We start from the raw sequence: 21,020 nt of genomic DNA, 5'->3' as shown, positions 1-21,020 counted from the left end.
ATGCTCTGTTGATGATTATAAAAACATTGATTTACTTCCACAATCTGCAATAACCGGCCAGAAAATTAACCGGCGAGAACCATCACGTGCCAAAGCCCACATCCTTCATCACGTTTGGTAGTCATTATCGGCAATATAAAAATTACATAAACAAAAACAAATAAATCCTCAAACAAATAAAAACAAACCACATGAAGCCGATTGATTCTGTATGAAAGCATTCACTAATGCAATAATGTTTTGTAATGAAACTCTTTTAATGTTAGGAACTTTTGGAATGCAATGGAATGCAATCACATTACCATCATCAACCTGATTCGATTTCATCTCAGACGGATGATATGGGGATAATAGGGCATTGAGAAGAGTACTCTCTGGCTTGTAGCCGGGTGGCTTAGAGGTCATCACACCGAGCTGCCCCTGATGAGAACCTTGGTTCGAATCTGGGTTTTGGCCATTTGTGATAAAACCGCGTCACCATGGGTAAAGCGAGCCGCCGATCTTTACCCTGACCAAGTCATTGCACAAAAACAACATCGTAACAAATGTTGCTCATATTTAGCTCTGACAATTGAAAACGTTTCTTTAAGGGCGTGCGAAAAAATATCTCAAGAGTAGAGTGCGTGAGTGTGCGTGCATGCGGGAAAGTGCGCATAAACAATAAAGAGGGGACTTCAAAGAGATGTGATACATCTCTTTGATGTGAAACATCTCTTCCGCGCATCCAATCTATGGACACACGTGACGCACCGCTACTGCTCTGAGATTTACAAATGGATTATGTCTCATCACGATGCCGAGAGTACAACTGAAATTGTTAAAATTAGATTTTTCAAAATAATTCACAAAAGTTCAAAGGCATGAAGGGCATGCAAATAAAAAAACTTACATCAGCCACATTTCTTGTTCGTCGCCTAATGCCAAATGTTTCTAAGGGGCAGTTTGGTAGAAAATAACTAATTTAGACAACACTTTTTTAACTAGAGGCTCATAAATCTTGACTTAAAGTTTTCGTGACCGCAGGAATTAATATTCTTTGGGCCTTTCGGTAAAGTCACGTATCTATGTGACTTTACCGAAAGACCCAAAGAATAGAGGCTCATACTGCAAGTCACATTCAGTTACCACTGTTATGAGACCTCTCGCCTTAATTTGATACTCATTACTCCATGCAGTGCCTCCACCGAAGAACGACGCTGAAGCGGAAGGGCTAAAGCAGACCCCAAGGAGCAACCCATTCTTAGATACTCCGCCAAAATAATAAACGGGAGAAATTATGGAAAAATCTGCATTTCATTTCCAAGCCTCCTAACAGTGCCGAAAACACTTATTGAATATGTTAACACTCTCCCTCTGCAATCTCGTTCACGTTATTAAATCACCTGTTGAGCGGCATATTAAAAGGTCACGGAAATGAATGGGGCATCTGCGAATGGATCGCCGTTGTTACCCATCACCAACACTCCGCTGTTCACGATAATGTCGAGCTCCATACGGCGAGCCGGGCAGCAGTGAATCCTATTGAATGACGCGGTACTGGGCTGCAGGATTATGCCGACTCTGCCAGCGGAGACTTAACTCTTTATCGCACAAGTCACTAAAGTATTCGGATTCTAATTGGCGTCTGCAATACAAATATAAAAAAACGGTTATGGCTCGGTCATGGATTAATGACAATCAATGTCCGTTTGAGTAGTTTTGTTTAGGAAGCGCCACGTGTGGATCACTGTGCAAGGCCACCACTCAAAAGTGTAAAAAAAATAAAGTGTCACGTGCGCTCGACTTGGGTCCATCATCCCTTAACGGTCGATAAAATAACATGTGGGCTGTTTACCATTGGCTCAGGGTTATAAACAGGAAGTCAGCGCTGACTTATTGCCCAGATGAGCAGGATATGACTTTTAAAATGTTTTCTCGATACAAAAAAAAAATTTACACACCGTCGCCGATTGCCAAATAAATATTCAGTTAAAAATGAAATGTTCCGAAAGGGATGGATAAAATAAATCATTGTGCACACACTCGCAATAAAACAAGCGTGGGTGGGCTTTTAATACGTAATTTTCTCTGCCGTTTAATTTCACATTATTCTTGTGATTGGCCTCGAACAACATCAGACTAACTTGCCGGGGTGATTATTAATGCTATTTAAATGGTCAGACAGAGCTGTCTGCTGTGAATAACAATCACAAGCTTGGCAGCAACAACCCTAGCAGGGCAAAAGAAACCAACAGCTATTTTTGTATATATCCGGGCATAACTGAAACACCATTAATAAAAAAAAAATCAATGGCTTGCTAAATTGTTATAAAAAAATACTTTTCTTTGATCCATCAAACAGGTAAATGCCTTGGTATAATAAATCACCATGTTTATACGTCCTGTGTATGCATTTTGTACGGAAGGTTTGGGTTATTTTTTTCTTATCGTTAATGACCATCACCTGTAGTTGAGCCGTAAGCTTTTTGAGCAGTAAACGGGGCCAATGGGCTCTCAAGCTCCAGGACGCAAGGTCCCCCTCTCTCTCTCTTACCCACCTGTCAGCTACCCAAGTTAATTTTGCTGAATCAGGTGAGAAAGTCGACAGACGAGCAAAGCCTCGGTTTTCAGGAGCGTCCTGGGGAGGGGGTCACCAATACGGCAAAAAGCAAAACCCAATAAAGAAAAGCAGTGAACAGACACAAGCAGGGGGATGTCGCTCTCCTTGTCCTCCTCCCGCCTTATCACTCACGGCGTACTGGACATCTGTGAAAGAGCTTTAAACTTCATCGGATTACCCCAGTGTGAATAAATATACTGATATTATCGGATTCCTCCAGTGTGAATAAATATACTGGTATTATAATATTCTGTACTGATGCTCCAATCAAGCGACTGCAATAAATTACTACACTCGCAGTACGTGCATTCATTTATGCAAGATGCGATTATTTTAGACGCGGAGAGTAAAGAAATAACAACTCGCACAGCCCTGCCGACAATCTGTGAACCCCGCGCGCCCCTTCCACGTCCACTTGGGGCCCACACTAACAGCGGCACTCGCGTGAGCACGCGAGTGTGGCGAGACACAAGAGACCAAATGGAGCGTCCCCTTGGTCCATCGGCTCCCGGAGAAAAAGCCGTGCACCATGTGGGACCTCGGGCTACACGCGCCAGGTCATATCGTTGTTGTTGTGTTCGGCATGAGCCCGACACTGGATAAACGTGCGACTGCGGTGGGCAGCATACGAGGAGGAGGAGGAGGCTATTTCACGGTGATGCTGACACAGATAAAACTGAACAGCATTGATTTTTTTTGTGAAGATGTAAATATCGAGTTGATCATTATTTTTATTATCAAGTGGTAATTAATAGGCTTATGTTGCAATAACATATAATTGTAACTCAAGTGTATTGTCTTCCTTCACCTATGTTAAGCATGTCGGACATGCCCGCTTCACCGCGGAAAGGCTGCCCCCACCCGAATAAGTCCGGCTTCCAGGAGGTTTCACGATCATTAAAAACTGAACAAAAAGCAACAAACAGCTACAACTGGACACCACAAAGTTGACGCCAGCCGCTGATCATTCTGAACTCATTCGGCACGCTTCGACGCGGGTGTGACCTTGAACGAGTTGACACCCCACGGCTGGAGGGCCTTTGGAAGGGCTCTGGAAAGCCTCAACACGCCGCTGCAGATCCATGGCGATGAATGCAATGCACCCAGTGTAAACTACATCTGTGCGGAAGTCGGTCAGCTCCCACTCTTCCCCGAATATGTTGCACCCGGACACAAAGTCAAGACAACGATTCATCATGCTCTGATGATGGAGCACATCGTGCATAAGGCCGGCCATTCCGCTCAACTAATTAACGCAGGGGGGCCCGCCTGCTACACCACACCGTGCAGCGCTCCACCGTAGCAAATACATCGCTAATGCAATCCCGCAGGCCCGGTGGACCCTAAATCGACCAATCATATGATAAGGCACTGTGATTCGTTAGTTGGAATTATTTTTATGTTGATGTCCCAATTTCTTGGAATTCCATCGTTTAAAAAAGGGTCGTTGGTAACTGTGCCATCTAAATCGCGGCCCAATGCTAAGCTGTCGATTATTTATAACTTCACTTGCAACTGCATTTTACAAATATCTTCGTCTGTGTTACATATGAGCATGATACTCAATTCTGTTTAATGTTTCTGTAACTTAATTGAATTTGTACAATGATCAGCCGAAAAATAATCTGCCCAAGGCGACAGGTAATCATTATTGAACAGTCATTTGAGGGATATGCTCGATGACATCCCATGTGCCACGGTTGTTTTTGCTCCGATTTATCTTTGATATAGTGCTGTACTTTATCTTGGTGACTCGGGTGACTCTTGCAATGGAGATTAACCTGGTCTCTTGAATTCTTAACTGGGTTAAACAATTATACTTGATACCCTTTGGTTCTTTCGGTAAAGTCACGTAGAAAGAAAATTCATAGATCACGATGTTTCGATCACAACACAACTGTCATCAGGTGAGACAAACGCAGCAGGAGAACTGCAGACGTAGAAGAAAGAGCTGCTGATGTCGGAGAAAGAGCAGCATCTCTTTCTCCGACGTCAGCAGTTCTCCTGCTGTGTTCGTCTCACCTGATGACGGTTGCTCGTGTTGCGGTCGAAACGCCGCGATCTATTAATTTTCTATCCACGTGACTTTACCGAAAGAACCAAAGAGTATGGATTCCGGCAGTCACGAACGCTTCAAATCAAAATTATACTTGACTTGATACGTATAAGTTACAGCCTTCAGCAGGGCCCACTAATATTCGAGAGATGGTAACGGAGGTGATATTTGGGCGAGTGTTGAGAAGAGACAAAGAAGATGCATTTGAAAAGGCAACGGGGATTAAAGATTCTCACATATGCACAGAGATCCATGGACTCATACAGAGGTCTCACATTCTAGCATATGGCAAGATGATCTGGAGATAATTGGGAATGTTAAGGTATGCTAGCCACGAGGTGGGCTTCAGGAGAGAGTTGGGTGTAGTTTGCTACTCCTCCATTGAAGGAGCACAGACTATGGTGCAAAAACGATGTAGTCAATAGTTTGGCTTGCATGGCCACCGTCGCTATAATGTGGGCCTGTTTTTAACATCCCATTAATGAAGATGTGCGCGTCGGTCTGCCGATGTTCGGATGCTGATGATGGTTCCACCAGTGTCTTCAAGGAATGTCAAAGCCAGGAGGTGCGATGTTTGGGTTTCGAACGCCTGCGTTGTTCGATGGAGTTCTTCTGTTTGAAAGCGTTCTTCCGGATCAGTCAGATTCGAGGTGACCTCGGCACGCTCCCAGAAGCGGGATCGGGACTTGAGTGGGCGGTGAGAAACGTAGGCGAGACTCAAACAGAGACCCAGGGACTAGAAGGGCTGTGGAGATGCCACCGGTGAAGGGCACAAAGAGTAGTGGGAGACCGAGGGTGAGATGGAAGGATACGGTGGTACAAGACACAAGGACAAGCGACGCAACTGGAGAAATGTCACAGAAAAAAAGCGCACGCGGAAAAAAAAAATACGAAGAGCCAAAGGCAGGCAATAATGGGGACTCTCTCTTGGCTGGCAAGAAATAAATAAGAAGTTTTAAACACGCAGTTTGCACCATATTTATTCTGTTAAAAGGCATGTGTTGAGCACACAGCTTTGGCTATGAGCAATAAAGCCCCCTGCCCGACGACGAGCTGTGGGGCAGTCGTTAAATATTGAACGTGTTGGCCGCATGAAGGCGCCTAAAGGATGGCATCTGCCTACGAGCGGGATGTCAAAACCGTGACGGCACGCAGCCAGCGAGGCGCGGGCGCACGCCGAGCACACGCACGTACACACAATAAATAGTTAATAGCGGTGGACGCTGAGTAACGGGCAATTGCGTGCGCGCGCATTGCACAGTGCCAGCCACTGCCAGGATAGGAGCGGCAGAACCACGCATCTCTGTACGTGCGGGGCAAACGGACTTGCTTTGTTTGCCTTGATGGCACGACACCTTAACGGTACGTACGGTTTCAACGAGCGCACCAGTGGGGCATTCTGGCTAACTCATCGATTAAGTCACCTTCTATTCTGAGTATCGAATCCAGAGGTCGGCGGTTCGATCTCCCGAACTTCCACGCAACCATGTGGGGGTTGGGGGGGGAGAGAGAGAGGGAGCCACAAACTCCAAATATACATTGAGGCGTCAGGTTCGAGATTCAACCCACGACCTCCTACTTACCAGGAGATGTAGTCAAACATCGCCACCGCGGCACCCGAAATGAAAAAATAAAGTCTTCCGAGTCAAAGAGGCGAAAGTTTGGCGGGTGGCGCGGCCAAGCGGTGCAAGCAGTGTCAACCGTCACTCACCTTCCAACCGCACGACGAGCGGCACCGTGAGGTTGAGCTCGCGGCAAGCACGCGTGATCCCATTGGCGATGATGGCGCAGTTCACGATGCCCCCGAAAATGTTCACCAGGATCACCTTCACCTGCAACGAGGAGGAGGAGGAGGAGGGCGGGGTTGTTAAGCATGGTCAATGCACCGCAAGAGGGGAACAGAAACCGCCGGGCGTGGCGAGGGCCGCGATGGAATCTGTGGCGCGACGAGAGGTCAAAGTCACCGATCATGAACTGAGACCCAGACCAACGAGCTATGAGATTAGGAGCCCGCGGCACATCGAAGGAGGCCAGCGGAGGACTGACTGGTGTTAGTCAAACGGACAAAGAGGACGGCGATGTGAAAAAGAAACAAAAATTCTATAGGCATTTCTCCGACTCGGTCAAGACGAAACCCTCCTATCGTACGGCAGGACGTAAAAGCAACGCTTTTGAAACTTGGTTTGTGGTTGAATTCTTAAATTGTTGCAACCAGTCCGAGGAGGCATCAGCAGACGCAGCGAAGCCACCAAGATGTCGCGTGGCTGGCTCGTTCGTCGGTGACGCGTCGTTTGATGGGTTGGACTTCACCACAGACTCAACTAAAAATTTCTCACAGAATGAGGAGGGACGAATGTTGCGTTCTATTCGTATTACAGACATTGACCTTCGAGGTGCGCATGTTCAAGTTCATCACCGGGTTAAATTTGAGGTCAGCGGAGTGAGAATGTCTGCATGCGAGCAAGGGCTAAATACATTTGACAGTGGAGAACAGGCTGCAACTGTGGTTAGAGCGCGCCTCGCAATCAGGAATTTGGAGTTCGAGTCCTGGTAAGAGGCGGACACACGGCCAGTACAATGAGAACTACATTGTGAGAATAAAGAGCAATTGTCGCGTATGTTCATTAACCCTGCCATAAGAATGTACAATTTAAACCAATGGCTTAGAATTCGAGCACTGCCCCACTTGCTTAAGTGCGATACGCACTGACGTTTTGGCTATGTCACAATAAAGGATTAGTTAATAACATGCATATATTAATATTCATATATATAAATAGAGACCTTAAAAAATATAACCCTGTAGATCATATACGAAACATATGCCGAATATATATATCATCATCCTCGGCAAGTCCACTGTTGGATGAAAGCCTCTCCAATATGATTAGCACGGTTGGCGACGTACGGTGTGAAAAAAGTTCAACATACATACAAATTCATCACAATCCTGGGTGATATAATAGGGAACATACTTTTTAATATTAATATATATGCACACAGACACACACACACACAAACACACTACAAATACACTGGCACACACATACATATATTACAACTATCTGCCTTGACAGAGAAGCAGACAAACCACAGGACGGGACAGATAATCCAGACAACAGACTGAAGAGCAGTAATGAGACGGTGCAAGCCACACGAGTACAGCACTAGCCAAAGTGACAGGCAGGCACACACACAGGCACCGAAACAGAATTTCTTAACCAGGCCCACTATGCACACAACAGGCCAATAAGTTTTGATGCCCACTCAAATTCAGTGCTTCTGCGAGGTTCTTCAAGCCGGGCCAGTGGATCGATCGGAAAGTACGTATGTAGAACTTTTTCACACTGTACACAGCCAACCGTGCTAATCGGAGGTGCAGGGAAACAATAATAAATTAAAACACGAAAAGCAGTTCTCAAGAAACACGTTTTCAATCTTGATTTGAAAGTGCATAGCTCCAGTGGCTTCCTAATATGGGAAGTGAGAGCATTCCAGATGGCCGCAGAAGCGTATCGGAATTTGCGTGATGCGGTGACCATCTTTGTTTGATGGTTAGCCAAAAAGCCGCTGCTGCGTAGTTGACCAGAGTTCACGTGACGGTTTATGTTGCTTGACGAGATCAGCAGGGTAATCGTGGTTCATTTATGGCAAGCTCTTTGTGCGTAATGAGTGCGACCTCGTAACGTGCGGTGAACAAAACATAGCCGTCGTGGGGGGGGGGGGGGGGGGGGGGAGTTATCCTACTTGGGGGTGTGGCTGCTGAATGCTCCGAGAGAGAAGGATATTTATCTTGTTAATCACCCGCTAGGCCACGACGGTCTAACAGCACATGTTCATCAATAGTGTCGACAGCTAGCTCACGTGGGGAAACAAAGTGGGCAAAGTTAGCCGTCACCGGGAAAAAAAAAACCCCGATGCACAAAGTCTCATGCACCAAGGGGCTCCGAGAGCTTATGAGAAGTCACACACCGTAACCAATTGTGGCCACCATCAGTGGTTTTTCTAACATTTATCCCGCCACGTACCACCCACGGGAGCTGTCAAGCTGCCCCCTCTCATCCTCCTCTCAGACCCCCATCAGCTCATCAAACATTCCCACATTTTAATTACACGTGCATGCGACTAACGCACAAGACGTGTTACTCAATGTTGATAAACACTTGAAATGTGCAATGTGTTCACTTTAATAGCGCTTCGGTGGCGCGCACGTGCACACAGGCAGCGCAGCGATGCTAAGTGGATCCTATGTGACCATACCCCCCAGGTGCCCATTTCATTATACCGCCGGACGGAGAGAGGAGGGACAAATTCAGAGAAACGCGCACCGTTGTTTCCACCGCCTTGGCAGGAAGATCGAACCGACGACCTCCGCATTTGCGAGTCCAGCGGGATAACCCCGCGCCTCCGATGAGCACGATTGGCTACGCACAGTGCGAAAGAAGCTCAACGTAAAAACGTACGCAACCCTTACGTCACGGCAGCAGCGTGAAGCACCGCCCTGACGACGCGCACGCAAGGCTACTTTGGCGACGGGTGGCCGTAGGTCGGACGGGCACGATACACGTCCCCAGCGCCCCCCCCCACCCCAATGAAAATTCACGGAGGGCGAACGTTGCCGAGTCGTCGACTGTGGCGTCCCCTTTCCAGACACAGACTTCGGCACTGCGTACGCGGCAGCTGGGTTCGCCGTGGGTCACAAGAATCCCCGCCCCCCTCCCCCCTCCGTCTGTGCTTCACCCCCCCCCGCTCCCCACAGTCAGCCGAGCCGCTCAGGTGTCCATCTCATCTTTCGCTGGAGGCATCGCCGAGCGCGGATTGAGAGGAAACGTTCGGCACCCCCTTCCGTCGCTCGCGACGAGTCTGGGCAACCGCGCTTGCTCGTTTCATACAGGAGGAGTGAGAGGGTGAGAGGGGGTGTGGGGGAATAAGGGAGGGTGGAGGAGGACGGCGGAGGGTGGAGGAGGAAGAATGGAGGATTGTACAATTTGAAGCAACTCCATGGGATGGGAATAGGGCAGCAGAAGATCGAGAAGCAGCACGAACGAAAAAGGAACCGACTCGGAGGAAATGACCCCGTCACTTTAAAAAGGTGAAAACCGTTTAATGATCAAAATAGGTAAAAACGTGGTCATCGGCTCAGTGCGAGAATCACACGTAATAATTTTAAACGTGGGGATGAAGGGTTTTTATTTTCACAACTGCAGATTTTTAATCATCTAATTGGGTTTTATTTATGTTTTACTCAACATCAGAGGCTCACAAGTTAACGAACGTTCGCGACAAGAACCAAATATGTTTTACACCTTTCAAAAATTTAACTCCCGTTTTAAAAAAAAACATTAATTTCCAAGTAAAATAAATAAGCTGAAAAATAACAGTCAAAAGTTCTCCTAGAAGTTGCCACAATAACTCAACTTGAACTGGAAAATCTATGGACCACTCGAATAGCTGTTGCTTCGATTAGTCAATTGGTCAAATGCATGGAGATTATTGTTGAGCTAAAAGACGCGCGTGTAATGCATATATAAATAATTGAGCGAGGACCGATAATGTCATGGTCGTCACCACCCATCGTCACCGCGCACTGGCAGTGCCATGTGGAGGGCGGATGGACCGGCATCGGCTCAGCCGTCTGTAAATACCTGCCGATTAACCGATCAAAAACCAAACATCTCACCGATTATATATTCATATAATCCCATGAGTTGGATCTAATCGTGTCAATCGGCACTAGATTACAAAGCAAAAACATGTCCATCCAGCGACCAAGGAAAAGGCGAATGGATGGGAAGAGGGGAAGATTAATAAAACGGATTTGGCGGTGGGACGTATGTATATCTGTATGTTTAACTTCTTTCGCACTATACCGTTCTAATCAGAGGTGGGGGAACGACAACATCTCAACACAAAAAGCAGTTCCAAAGAAATTCGTTTGCAATCTAGATGTAAAAGTGCATCGCTCCGGTGGGCTTCCTGATATCGGAAGGAAGAGCGTTCCAGACGACCGCAGAAGCGCATCTTAAAGAGCGCGATAGGCTGACTGGCCTTTGTTCGATGACCAGCCAAAAATGGGAACGATCCCGTCAAGAGGCAGTGGACAAAACAAACACAGCAATAGTGCGAAGCACTCAACACGGAGATGAATTACACTTGCCACTGCAAAGTAAAGCATTTCCCCACCTGCACATTAATAACAGTAAGCTTATTACTTTCACAAGACATGATAATTGCCATTCCATTCACCACCTGGACATTTCTTTGCGATCGATGAAGGCCAGCAGGCATGTGACAAACATCGGATGGGGGGGGGTGACCAAAGTAGGATATTCTTTTGCCGGATTATGATGCACAATGTGTTGCATTGGTTCGTTTTTGAAATATTTGCGCCTCTTAAAATTGTTTAAAAGACCATTGTATTTAACGTGCCTCACACCACTATGTCAGCAATATGTGTATGTTGAACTTCTTTTGCAGCCATACAGAGCCAATTGGAGGTGTGGGGGAAGGACAACGAAACACAAAAATCAGTTCTAAAGCAACGAGTTTTCAATCTAGATATGAAAGTGCACAGCTCCAGTGGCTTCCTAACATCGGCAGGAAGCACTTTCCAGACGGCCACAGAAGCGCGTCTGGAAGGGCGCGACGCGGTTGGCCGTCTTTGTTCGATGGCCAGCCAAAAAGCAGCGGCTGCAAGAACGACCGGAGTTCGCCTGACGATTCGTGCTCCTTGGCAACATCACAAAGTTGTGGTTCATTTGTGTCGAGCACTTTGTGTGTAACGAGTGCGACCTCATAACAACGAATATTCGTTCGGCAATGCTTGCGCTTCGGGGAGACTGAGCTCCGGCGTATGAACGGGGGGGGGGGTTTACACCACTGGTCCAGGGGTCACCTTCAGAGATGAGACCAAACAAAGCTGCCATTTAAGACGAAACTTTGTGACATGACCCCCTTGAGCAAAGGAGATGTGTCAATGGGCCCCCCCCCCACCCCCACCCGGTTTAACACAACGGCAATGTATGCGCGTAATTAAGGAGAGTAATGTTGGAAAGAACGTGCCAGTCCACATTTTCCAGTCTGTCCGCGTTGAGTGCAGGCCAATGGATTTCAAATAAACTTTTGGTGGCACCTATCGATAATTTCAACTCGTGGTGTAGGGGTCGGAGCTATCAAGAGCGTTTTGAAAAACGCCGACCAGATTTGCTTTGCTCGGCTAAAATGTCTCCGCGAACGGTGCCGATGGCTGCACGTGCAGGGTGGGGGACGCCAATTTAAAGGAACATTAAAAAACCGGTCCTGACATGGAGTTTTCCATCAAGGTGACACAAACAAAAATGCAATCTACAGGGGTGGTCCAGATGGCATGTGATCCTTCCCCCCCCCCCCCCACCATTTGATTCTCTAAAACTTTAGATTTTTTTGAAGTAAGGTTTAAATAAGACAAAAATCAATATGCAAATGAATTATTTTTTAAGTGAATTAATTGGGGGTGGGGGGGGGGTCACAAGACATCTGGATCGCCCTGTACAGCTGTTTAGCAGCTGTACTGCCCCCCCCCACCACCCTACCAAAGATGCATCACAATACATTGCCGATAGGTCACCAGATGTATACCATCAACATAATTATTTAACACCACATTCCAGCAACTTGCCAATCCACTGCTGGATGTAGGCCAAGCCACACACCTTTTTGGTTACGGGGGTTGTTTGAATCCCACTTTAACATATTGGCCGCAGGGCAGGACGATGAAGGAGGGTACTGCCCAAGGCTGCTTCAGATGCCAAGCGCCACTGATGTTGGCCGTCGCCAGGAACAGAACTCGGGTAGGCTGGGTTCAATTTCGATTTAAAGCTTTCGTGACTGCAAGGATTCATCTTCTTTGGTTCTTTCGGTAAAGTCACGTAGAATGAGAATAAAATAATAAATTGATCAAATAAAATAACACAATAAAATTCTCCTCCAGACAGTCTCGTCCCTTCACCTGATGAAGGCCGCTTGTGTTGTGGCCGAAACGTCGTGAGAATTTTATTGTGTTATTTTATTTTATCAATTTATTATTTTATTCTCATTCTACGTGACTTTACCGAAAGAGCCAAAGAAGATAGGCTGGGTTCATCGTGCGATGTGCTAACCCGCCGCGCCACCGCTCCTCCGCAAACGGTGACATGGGCGAAGACGAAATTGGGCCTCAATTTCGTTTGATAGGAAGGAGATATTTCGCGAGGATGAACGAAGCCGGAAAACAGGACGGGTCAGGATTCATGTTTAAAAGCGGCTCTCCTTATTTGATTAAATACGGGGCAGCTGAGCCGGAGGCCTGCTCTGCGCAAAACCTAGGAAGAAGGCGCTTCGCAAAAGCGTGATTTTTCCAAAAACCGACATCCCGCCGTGATTACGTTACAGCTCAGTAGTTCGGAGCGTCGTCGCGCAAAATTTTATTAACGAACGAGTTAAAAAAAAAACACCACACACCTGGCCAGGCCTCTCTCTCTCTCTCTCCCCATTGTTACAAGGTGCATTTTTCAAACGTGACATTGCAATGCTTGTAATTAATGGAGTTTAATTTAATTTTAAGTAATTTGCTAAACAGATGGTCATTCTGGAGTGATTCACTCACGCGTGTCCAGGATTTAGCGCAGCAATAGCTTTGGCGTTCTTAAGCTAACAAGAACCGTTTTTCTCCGAAAGTCCGCACGCCTCTGTCATCGTACACAAAGTAGATTCATCGATACATCGGCTACAAGTCTACAAATGTAATCGTTTTTACGTTTGTATTACATTGCTATACAAACGTAAGGTAAAAGATGCACGAGGCTGTTAAATCTATTCTTCTTCCTCGTGTTTCCCCCCCCCCCCCAATACGAAGGTCTGCCACGTTAAATGTTCAGCGTCACGCTGTAAAACGCCTTACACGTTCTGACGTGTGGGTATCGCACACACGCAATGAGACTACACTCTTTAAATCTGATGCCAATCTGGTTGATATTCCCTTTCAGCTATTGATGGGGAGGAGTGGGGAAATTGGACAGGGAGAAGGAAGGAAAGAGAAAAACAACTTTTTGGAGGGGGTAAATTACATCGTTTGAACCATTAACGGATAAAGTCATGTAACAACTGGCAGCCGGAGCGTGCCTTAAGTTAAAACGCAACCCCCAAATGCCGCAGACGGCATGCCGCTGCGTTTAATGTTGTGCGGGATCCGTGCACGGGCTGGGATGCAGGGAATAATAAATTCTGCGTATTCCATGTTATCAGCGTTGGGCCACGCACCGTAGATCAGAACAGCAGGTGTCTGCGGAAGATTAGAATGAACCAGCATTCGCGGGGCCTCGTTGTCAGTGGCTATGAGAGCCCTAATCTAATTGGAGCAATTCCAGGCCCTAACCTTTTACATCCGAGCCAGGCAGACGGCACTCGTGTACCCGCCCCCCCCCCCTCTCCTTGGAAGCGTTCGCCGTACACGTGCGGGTACCGATAGCCACTCGGCATGTCCACCGTGGCAGCTGCTCCTCGTTTGCAATGAAGGGGGGGGGGGGGGAGCGACGCCTGTGTCAAAGGATCCGTCGTTTTTATTTTGGTGAATTTGGGATTTTAGGGCGATCGGGGAAAAAATAAACTTCCCCGTTGTTACGAAAACAGTCGCCCAATAGTGTAACTTGTGCCAGGAGTGCGACAATAAAGCCGGAAAAAATGAAAGCAAATTGCAAAATACGAAAATGGCTCATGATTTACAAAGGGTTTAATAGGAGTAATAATAATGATGATGATGATGATGATAAAAGCATTGCGATAATGTAATGGTATTTTGTTGTTAAATGTTTGAAAACACACGGGGATGGAGGCGGCGGTGCAGTGGTTCGTGCACGGCGCAATGACCCAAGGTTCTTGAACGACTGCCGACAAACCGCGAATGGTTTTCAGAATCGGTTTCAAAAAGTCAGGAAGCAGTCGCCGATGTCCAGTGGAATGCGAGCCGTGAACGCGCCGACTTCCGTATGCGCAAACGTACAAACGGCAAGGCGGCCTCAGTTCATTTGCCCTCGTTCCTCTGTTAAACGGTAAAGGTGCAAACCCTGCGATCACTCGATTGCTTGTTGCGGCTTTTTTTTTGTTATTTTACCAGGTGAGACCCACTGAGCTATATAGCTCTTTTTCAGAAGCGGAGCGGGCAGAGGGACTCTTGTTTTTTTAAATTGCCCCATTATTTTAACAGCCACGCCAGGAGATCCAACAGGCGGACCTTCTGTGCACCAACCATTGCACCATGGCAGCATTCCTAGTCTCGTCTGTGTTACCAATATTTATCTAAAACTAAACCATTTTGATTTTACCCGGTAAGGCCCACCCGAGCCATATAGCTATTTTTCAGAGGTGACCTGGCTATCACAAATGATAGCTCAGCGAAGTGACGTATCACGTGGAAATGTTTAGCGGCCAAATACTCTGAACGCATATCTTGATTCTAAATGTGGAGGGAAAAACTGAAGGAGCCGGAGAAAAATGCACGGGGAGAACACGCAAACTCCAAATATACCGCAGTCGTCAGAATCAGAATCAAACCCACGCCCTCCTGCGTATCAGGCAATCGACTAACTGTGGTGAAACGGTTTATTCCACTCGGCGGAGAAAGGTGGGAGGATTTCTGAAACTTGCCCCATTGTTTCTGCTTTGCCATGCTGGGAGATGGAACCGGTGAATTCCGGATTGCAAGTCCACCTCAAATTGTCTAAAAATGAGTATATGATCCAACCTATCCTGCCCTGAAATTACTTGTGCACAAAACAAATGCATCCTCTATGCATGCATTTGCTGACGTTTTCGACGAGCGCTTTGGGTTTGCAGTGTGCGTCACACGGCTTGTGCGCTGGTCTTATCTGTGCAACGTGAGTTCTTATATTCTTAGCTCTTTCGGTAAAGTCACGTTGAAGGGAAACAATAAAATAATAAAATATATATAACAATAAAAATTCTCACGACGTTTCGACCATAACATAAACGGTCGTCATCAGGTGCGAAAAAACCAACGGCAAGAAACATTTGAAAGAAGTGGCGGTTTGCATTTATTTATTTTTTAATGTTGTGTTTATTTATTTATTTAAAAACGTCAGCACCACGCGCAGCGATTTGCCAGTTTATTTAGAAGGACGAGTCCATCTATGTTCTGAAAAGAGGAGGGGGGAGACGAAAAATTAATGTATGCTGTCTGAAAGCCACCGTAATCGTGAACAATCAATTAAGACCGAAAGAGCTAAGAGAATATGAATTACTGCAGTCACGAAAGCTTTAAATCAAAACGTGAGTTTTGTTTTATGCTTTTCGTTTCATTCTTCGCTTTGTCTGACTGCGCCGTGTGTACGCTTGCCGTGTACACCATCTTGAGATGCTCGTGTATTTAGACGCGGGATGGCGAAGGGTTGCCTCGTGTTCATGCGGATCGCTGGGGATTTTTGGCCATACTTCACTATGCTGGTCACTGTGGGTTTTGTGAAGATGATGCGCTATGCAATATTAACTATTATTGTTACTTGCTGCATTTCAACCTCATTTTTTTGGTTAATGACCTTGTACCTCTGATCTGCAGATTCAAAATGGCCCAAGAAATATTCAGATGCAATTATAGGCTTTGGGGGATGATGTCATAAACTGGCACCACGCAAAAATATTGTGTACGTGATCACGCAGCACGGCCCTGTGTGTGTGTACATAGAGATTTACAGCTCTAACAATACCGTGAAACTGCATTTGGACGACCGTAGCCACCGTTGCTTGGGAATTTAACTCCACAATATGTAAAACCATCTACGGCGCATTATACACCCGCATTCAAATACGTGTTGTGAGAAAATTGCCCTATATTGCACACTACTTTTCTGCATATTGTACGTAACGCAATAATATTCAGAAAGTAATGGGATCCGGGACGCGAGCGCCGTGTCTCTGAAATTGTCGAGCGTTATTCCGTCAGAGGCTGAATTTCAATTTAAATGTGTTCACCACACCCTCGCTTGTGTCCTCCACCACCACCACCACCACCCCTCCCAACTCCCTGTCTTGTCCCCCCCCCCCCCCCCGTTCAATGCTACCCTTGAAAGACACCCAGCTAACGGAGGCGATAATGGAACTTTTCTGCCAAGGCCACACTAATGGGCTTGGCAGGTTCTACACACCGTAATAAGATCATACATGGCCCGACAGAATCAATCACGAGCCGAAGCAGTTGGGAGGCTCTCTCTCCCTCTCGCTGGCTCGTTTTCTCGCTCTCCCCGCATGGATATATTTTGGTCCCTTCGCCGTAGCGCTCTTGGATGTTGCACGCCCATTGAGCAGAGAGTAAATGAGAAGAGGGGAAAAAAATAAAAGCAACAAATGATTGATTAAATGCGCACTAATGATGCACCGTGGATTCCCTGCAATCCTAAGTGAAACTTAATTCACAAAGTAAGAATGGTTGCATTTTTTTCCCCCATTGTTGTTATTATGATAATTATTCAAAAGAGCTCGGAATTTGAAGGGAGGGGGACTGGACGTGCCATCGATTATAATTGGGGTAAAAAAAAGACCACGCGGGACACCTGTACTGTGTCTGCACTGCAAGGGGCTAACACGCTAATTACCTACGACTGAACACTAATTTCGGACGATTCATTAGTTTTCAATGGTGGGTCGCTAAAATCCTAAAAAAAAAAACCTGACACTTCAGAAATGGTTCAGTCACACATTCATTCTGTATTGTCATTGCGGACGGAGTGTGTCACCTTTAATGCCCGCAGGGCTGTTGTGAACAGGTGACTGCAGCGTATATGCAAATCACGAATACATGATTCTTGCAAGTGCTGTTCGATGCACGTGTCGTCATGCATCGATGCGTCGTTACACCCCCCAAGTTGTTTGTATTCCCATTCCAAATGCCCCCCCCCCACCCCGATTTGAATGGGAAAAGATATTTCGACGTTCCTATTGTGATAATCGAGGGCGCTAGCTAAAGCATGTCATATGTGTCATATGCGCATTATCCACTCAATGCTAAACATGACAAATCCTCTTTAATATTTGATGCACCTCACACATGGAACAATAACGTGACTGCAATACATTCAGAAACTGTTCAAAGCCAATCAATCTTCGGTATCAGTTGTTTTTTTTTCTCTCTCTAAAGCTTTAACATTTAATAATGGTGGCACTACAACACGTCGATTCATCCTTTAATGTCCATCACAACGCCATGAGGTGTGCATCGAGTCGCGCGTGTAGAGTCGACGGTTTTATTTTTTAGACGTTGGACCCAATAGGTTCAAGCACGTGACCCCTGCAACCACGGAGAAGCCGATAGACATGGTGTTATTAAAAAAAACACCATTCTAGAGTAGTGGTCACGATTCTATTCTGGAGGAGAATCGTGACCACGAATAACAACGACTCATCCAGTTTCCGGTGCGTAGGTGGAGGGGGACAGCTACGTACGGTGCAAAATAAGTTCAATATACATACATACAAAGAATGAGATGTGGAAGGTGGGATCATTATCCTCCTATTAACACCAATGTTGAGCGTTTTTCTCTTGTGTTAGTCAATTATTTTTTTGAGTCCGTCTCACTGAAATTATTTTTCATCGGTGCCTCTTTTTCGCCGTACAATTAAGGTTAGGCGCTTAAACATCACAATGAATGATCAAAAACAAGCCCCGTCACGGTGCTTTGCATTGTACAGTTTTTTGATGCACAGTATCTTTAGCTTGGCTTGCTTTTGGAAAAGAGACCGTCTCCTTGATCATCATCATCATCAACAGCCTTGGTCTACCCACTGCTGGATGAAGGCTTCCCCGCGCCGCCGACATCGCTCACTATCATGCGACGCAACGATCCATCGAACGTCGACGCACGGCTTGATTTCATCGCTCCACCTCGTCGGTAAACTGCTCACACCAAAAATATGGTTTAATTTCAGAATCAGAATTGGAATCTTTATTATTAAGACTGGAGGAGAAATCCGATGAGCTATGAAGCTCTTTTTCACCGATGTGCAGCATGAGCGGGTCAAAAAGCTACAACAAAAATAATAAAAACGATAGGAGTGCAAAATAGAGAAAAATGAAGGCAAAACACTAAATATAAAATACATGCCTGATTCATATGTCCAATTTACTAGGTAAAGCCTAGTAAATTGACTCTTTTTTAAGAAGTTGCCTGGCTTATCATGTGCAAATTTATAGCAGCCAAATAATCGAAATGCACGTTGATTAAAAATGTGGAGGAAAAAAACGGAGGACCCGGAGAAAAATCGACGCGACCACAGGGAGAACATGCAAACGTCTAATATACAGCATCAGGGTCGGGATCGAATCCACGACCTCCTGCATACCTGGCGAGGGAAATAACATCTCGCCACCGTGGCGAGATGTACTTACATGAAATCTCAGTTGGCACGGCCGCTTGCTACTCCATTTCAAAGTTGACTTTCAAAAGTAAATCGTCTGTTTTAATCGTTAAAAGCTCAACGTAGAATAATCCATGCAATATTGATATTTGCGACAACGTGAAAATACGAATACAACCATATGACTACTTATTCTTGGTTCTTTCGGTAAAGTCACGTAGAAGGGAAACAAAATAATAAAAATATAAAAAATAAAATTCTCACGACGTTTCGACTGCAACACAAGCAATCATCATCAGGTGTGAAAACCACAGCAAGAAAAAATGAAAAAAGTGGCGGTTTTTTTAACGTTAGCACCACGGAGAGCGATTTGGCATTTAATTAGATGGATGAGTCCATCTATGTTCGGAAAAAAGAGGAGGGGGGAGACGAAAATAATGGATGCGGTCTGAAAGCCACCATAAGTGTGAACAATCAATTAAGACCCGAAATGGTTTATCAAATCCTTATTTATCTATCGTACTTGTTTACCCAGGAGAACCTTACGGAGTCTCAAGACAATGTAAAAAAATCAAACGTCAGGACCATTTAGTGAGTGGACTGAGACCATCAACTAGAACCAGTTTTCATCACAGGTGGCTACCCGAATACAAGCGCAGGATCTTATCTGTGCTGGTGCTCTGAGCCCTGGGTCATGTAACCAACGTTGTTAAATGTGGATTGCTCCTTAACACGACCGGTGGTCAGGGCCGTCCATAGGTGGGGGGGCTGTGCGCGGCCTGGGTCAACTGCCACCGCGTGGGCCAGCCCGACGCCTTCAAACTAAACCGGGGAAGTATTACGTCTGACACTTTGACATTAAAGCGCGAGGGAGACCCCCAAAGCGTCGGGCCCGGGGCGGTCACCCCAAATCGCCGTGTACCCGAGGGATGGCTCAGCCGGTGGTGCTGCTGAAGCAACTTTATTGCTGGGGGCCGTGTTGGGTTGTGGGGGCTCACGACGCGTGTTTTACTTACACGGCGACCTGACCCAAAGCTGCATTTACGAACCCACGACCTCTTCCTACGATGACCTTAAAGGGTGCCAAAGGAAAGGTAAGATGCGAGGAAGAATAGACCAAAATATCCCAGTGGAATTAATCATTCTAATACTGTGCGATGGGTATGAAAATGTGCATTGCATTCTCTGTGTGTGATGGCATTGCGTGTCCTGCAACAGGGCGGGGGGGGGGGGTCACGTGAATTACATTATAGACATTTTGCATGCGCCATGCAATTAGTGCACTTCCACCGTGAAATGCAATTTTGTGCAAGACAAAATGGACAATACCTGACTCTAATTGGCCACAAATTATGCAACTGCATGCAATTTTAAGTAATTACTGCTCTCTTTATAAGGCATACCCAGATGTAAAACCAGCCCTGATAATTCACATTTACTCAGCCAGAAAACCACCCCGCGATTTTGGGGGAAGGCAGTCAAATGTAATTCAATTAAATAGCAAGGTAGTTTGGTAATTGCCGTGAACTACAAATCACTAACTGTTAGAAACAACTGGCCATTTTAGTTGCATTAAATTATGATTGTACAAGCTTAAATTAACGTGCAACATTCATTTATTAATTTCTCTGAAAAAATATATATTTCAGCTTTTAATGCCTTTAACGTACCGCATGTCTGTCTTGTGAAAAAAACGTCCTTTTTATTAGCACGAGGTCCTCAATTAGCACAGTAAGTTCCTTTTCAATAATACCCCCCCCCCCCCCAAAACAACAATCTTTAATAGGGGACCTTTAATGTATGCTTTTACACTGGCAGGCGAGAAAAGCTTAGGGCTACAAACACACAATACCCTTGAAGCAGGTACAGGTGCAGCCCTGCAATGGCTTGCTTATGAGACTGCTGGCGGAATGGGCCTCCCAACTAGAGCAATGGTTCTTTCTTAATCTGGGGATGTGAGATGCCCTCTTTAAGGGTGCGAGACAT

General features: G+C 46.0%; 1 protein-coding gene across 1 annotated transcript in view; it reads right to left on the bottom strand.

Annotated features, from left to right (window-relative positions):
- SUCLG2 (succinate-CoA ligase GDP-forming subunit beta) overlaps positions 1-21,020 on the bottom strand; it is a 130,273-nt gene that overhangs the window by 39,901 nt on the left and 69,352 nt on the right. Inside the window, exon 10 of the mRNA XM_032971474.2 lies at positions 6,367-6,487. Within this exon, the coding sequence (XP_032827365.1) occupies positions 6,367-6,487 (121 nt within the window). The remainder of the gene's footprint in view (positions 1-6,366; positions 6,488-21,020) is intronic.

The sequence above is a fragment of the Petromyzon marinus genome, chromosome 46, assembly GCF_048934315.1.
Source record: "Petromyzon marinus isolate PM22_M1 ecotype Great Lakes invasive population chromosome 46, UKy_Petmar_22M1.pri1.0, whole genome shotgun sequence".
Taxonomy (NCBI): Eukaryota; Metazoa; Chordata; class Hyperoartia; order Petromyzontiformes; family Petromyzontidae; genus Petromyzon; species Petromyzon marinus.
Note: the sequence above shows the minus strand (reverse complement) of the source record. Positions and strands in the feature narration are given on the sequence as shown.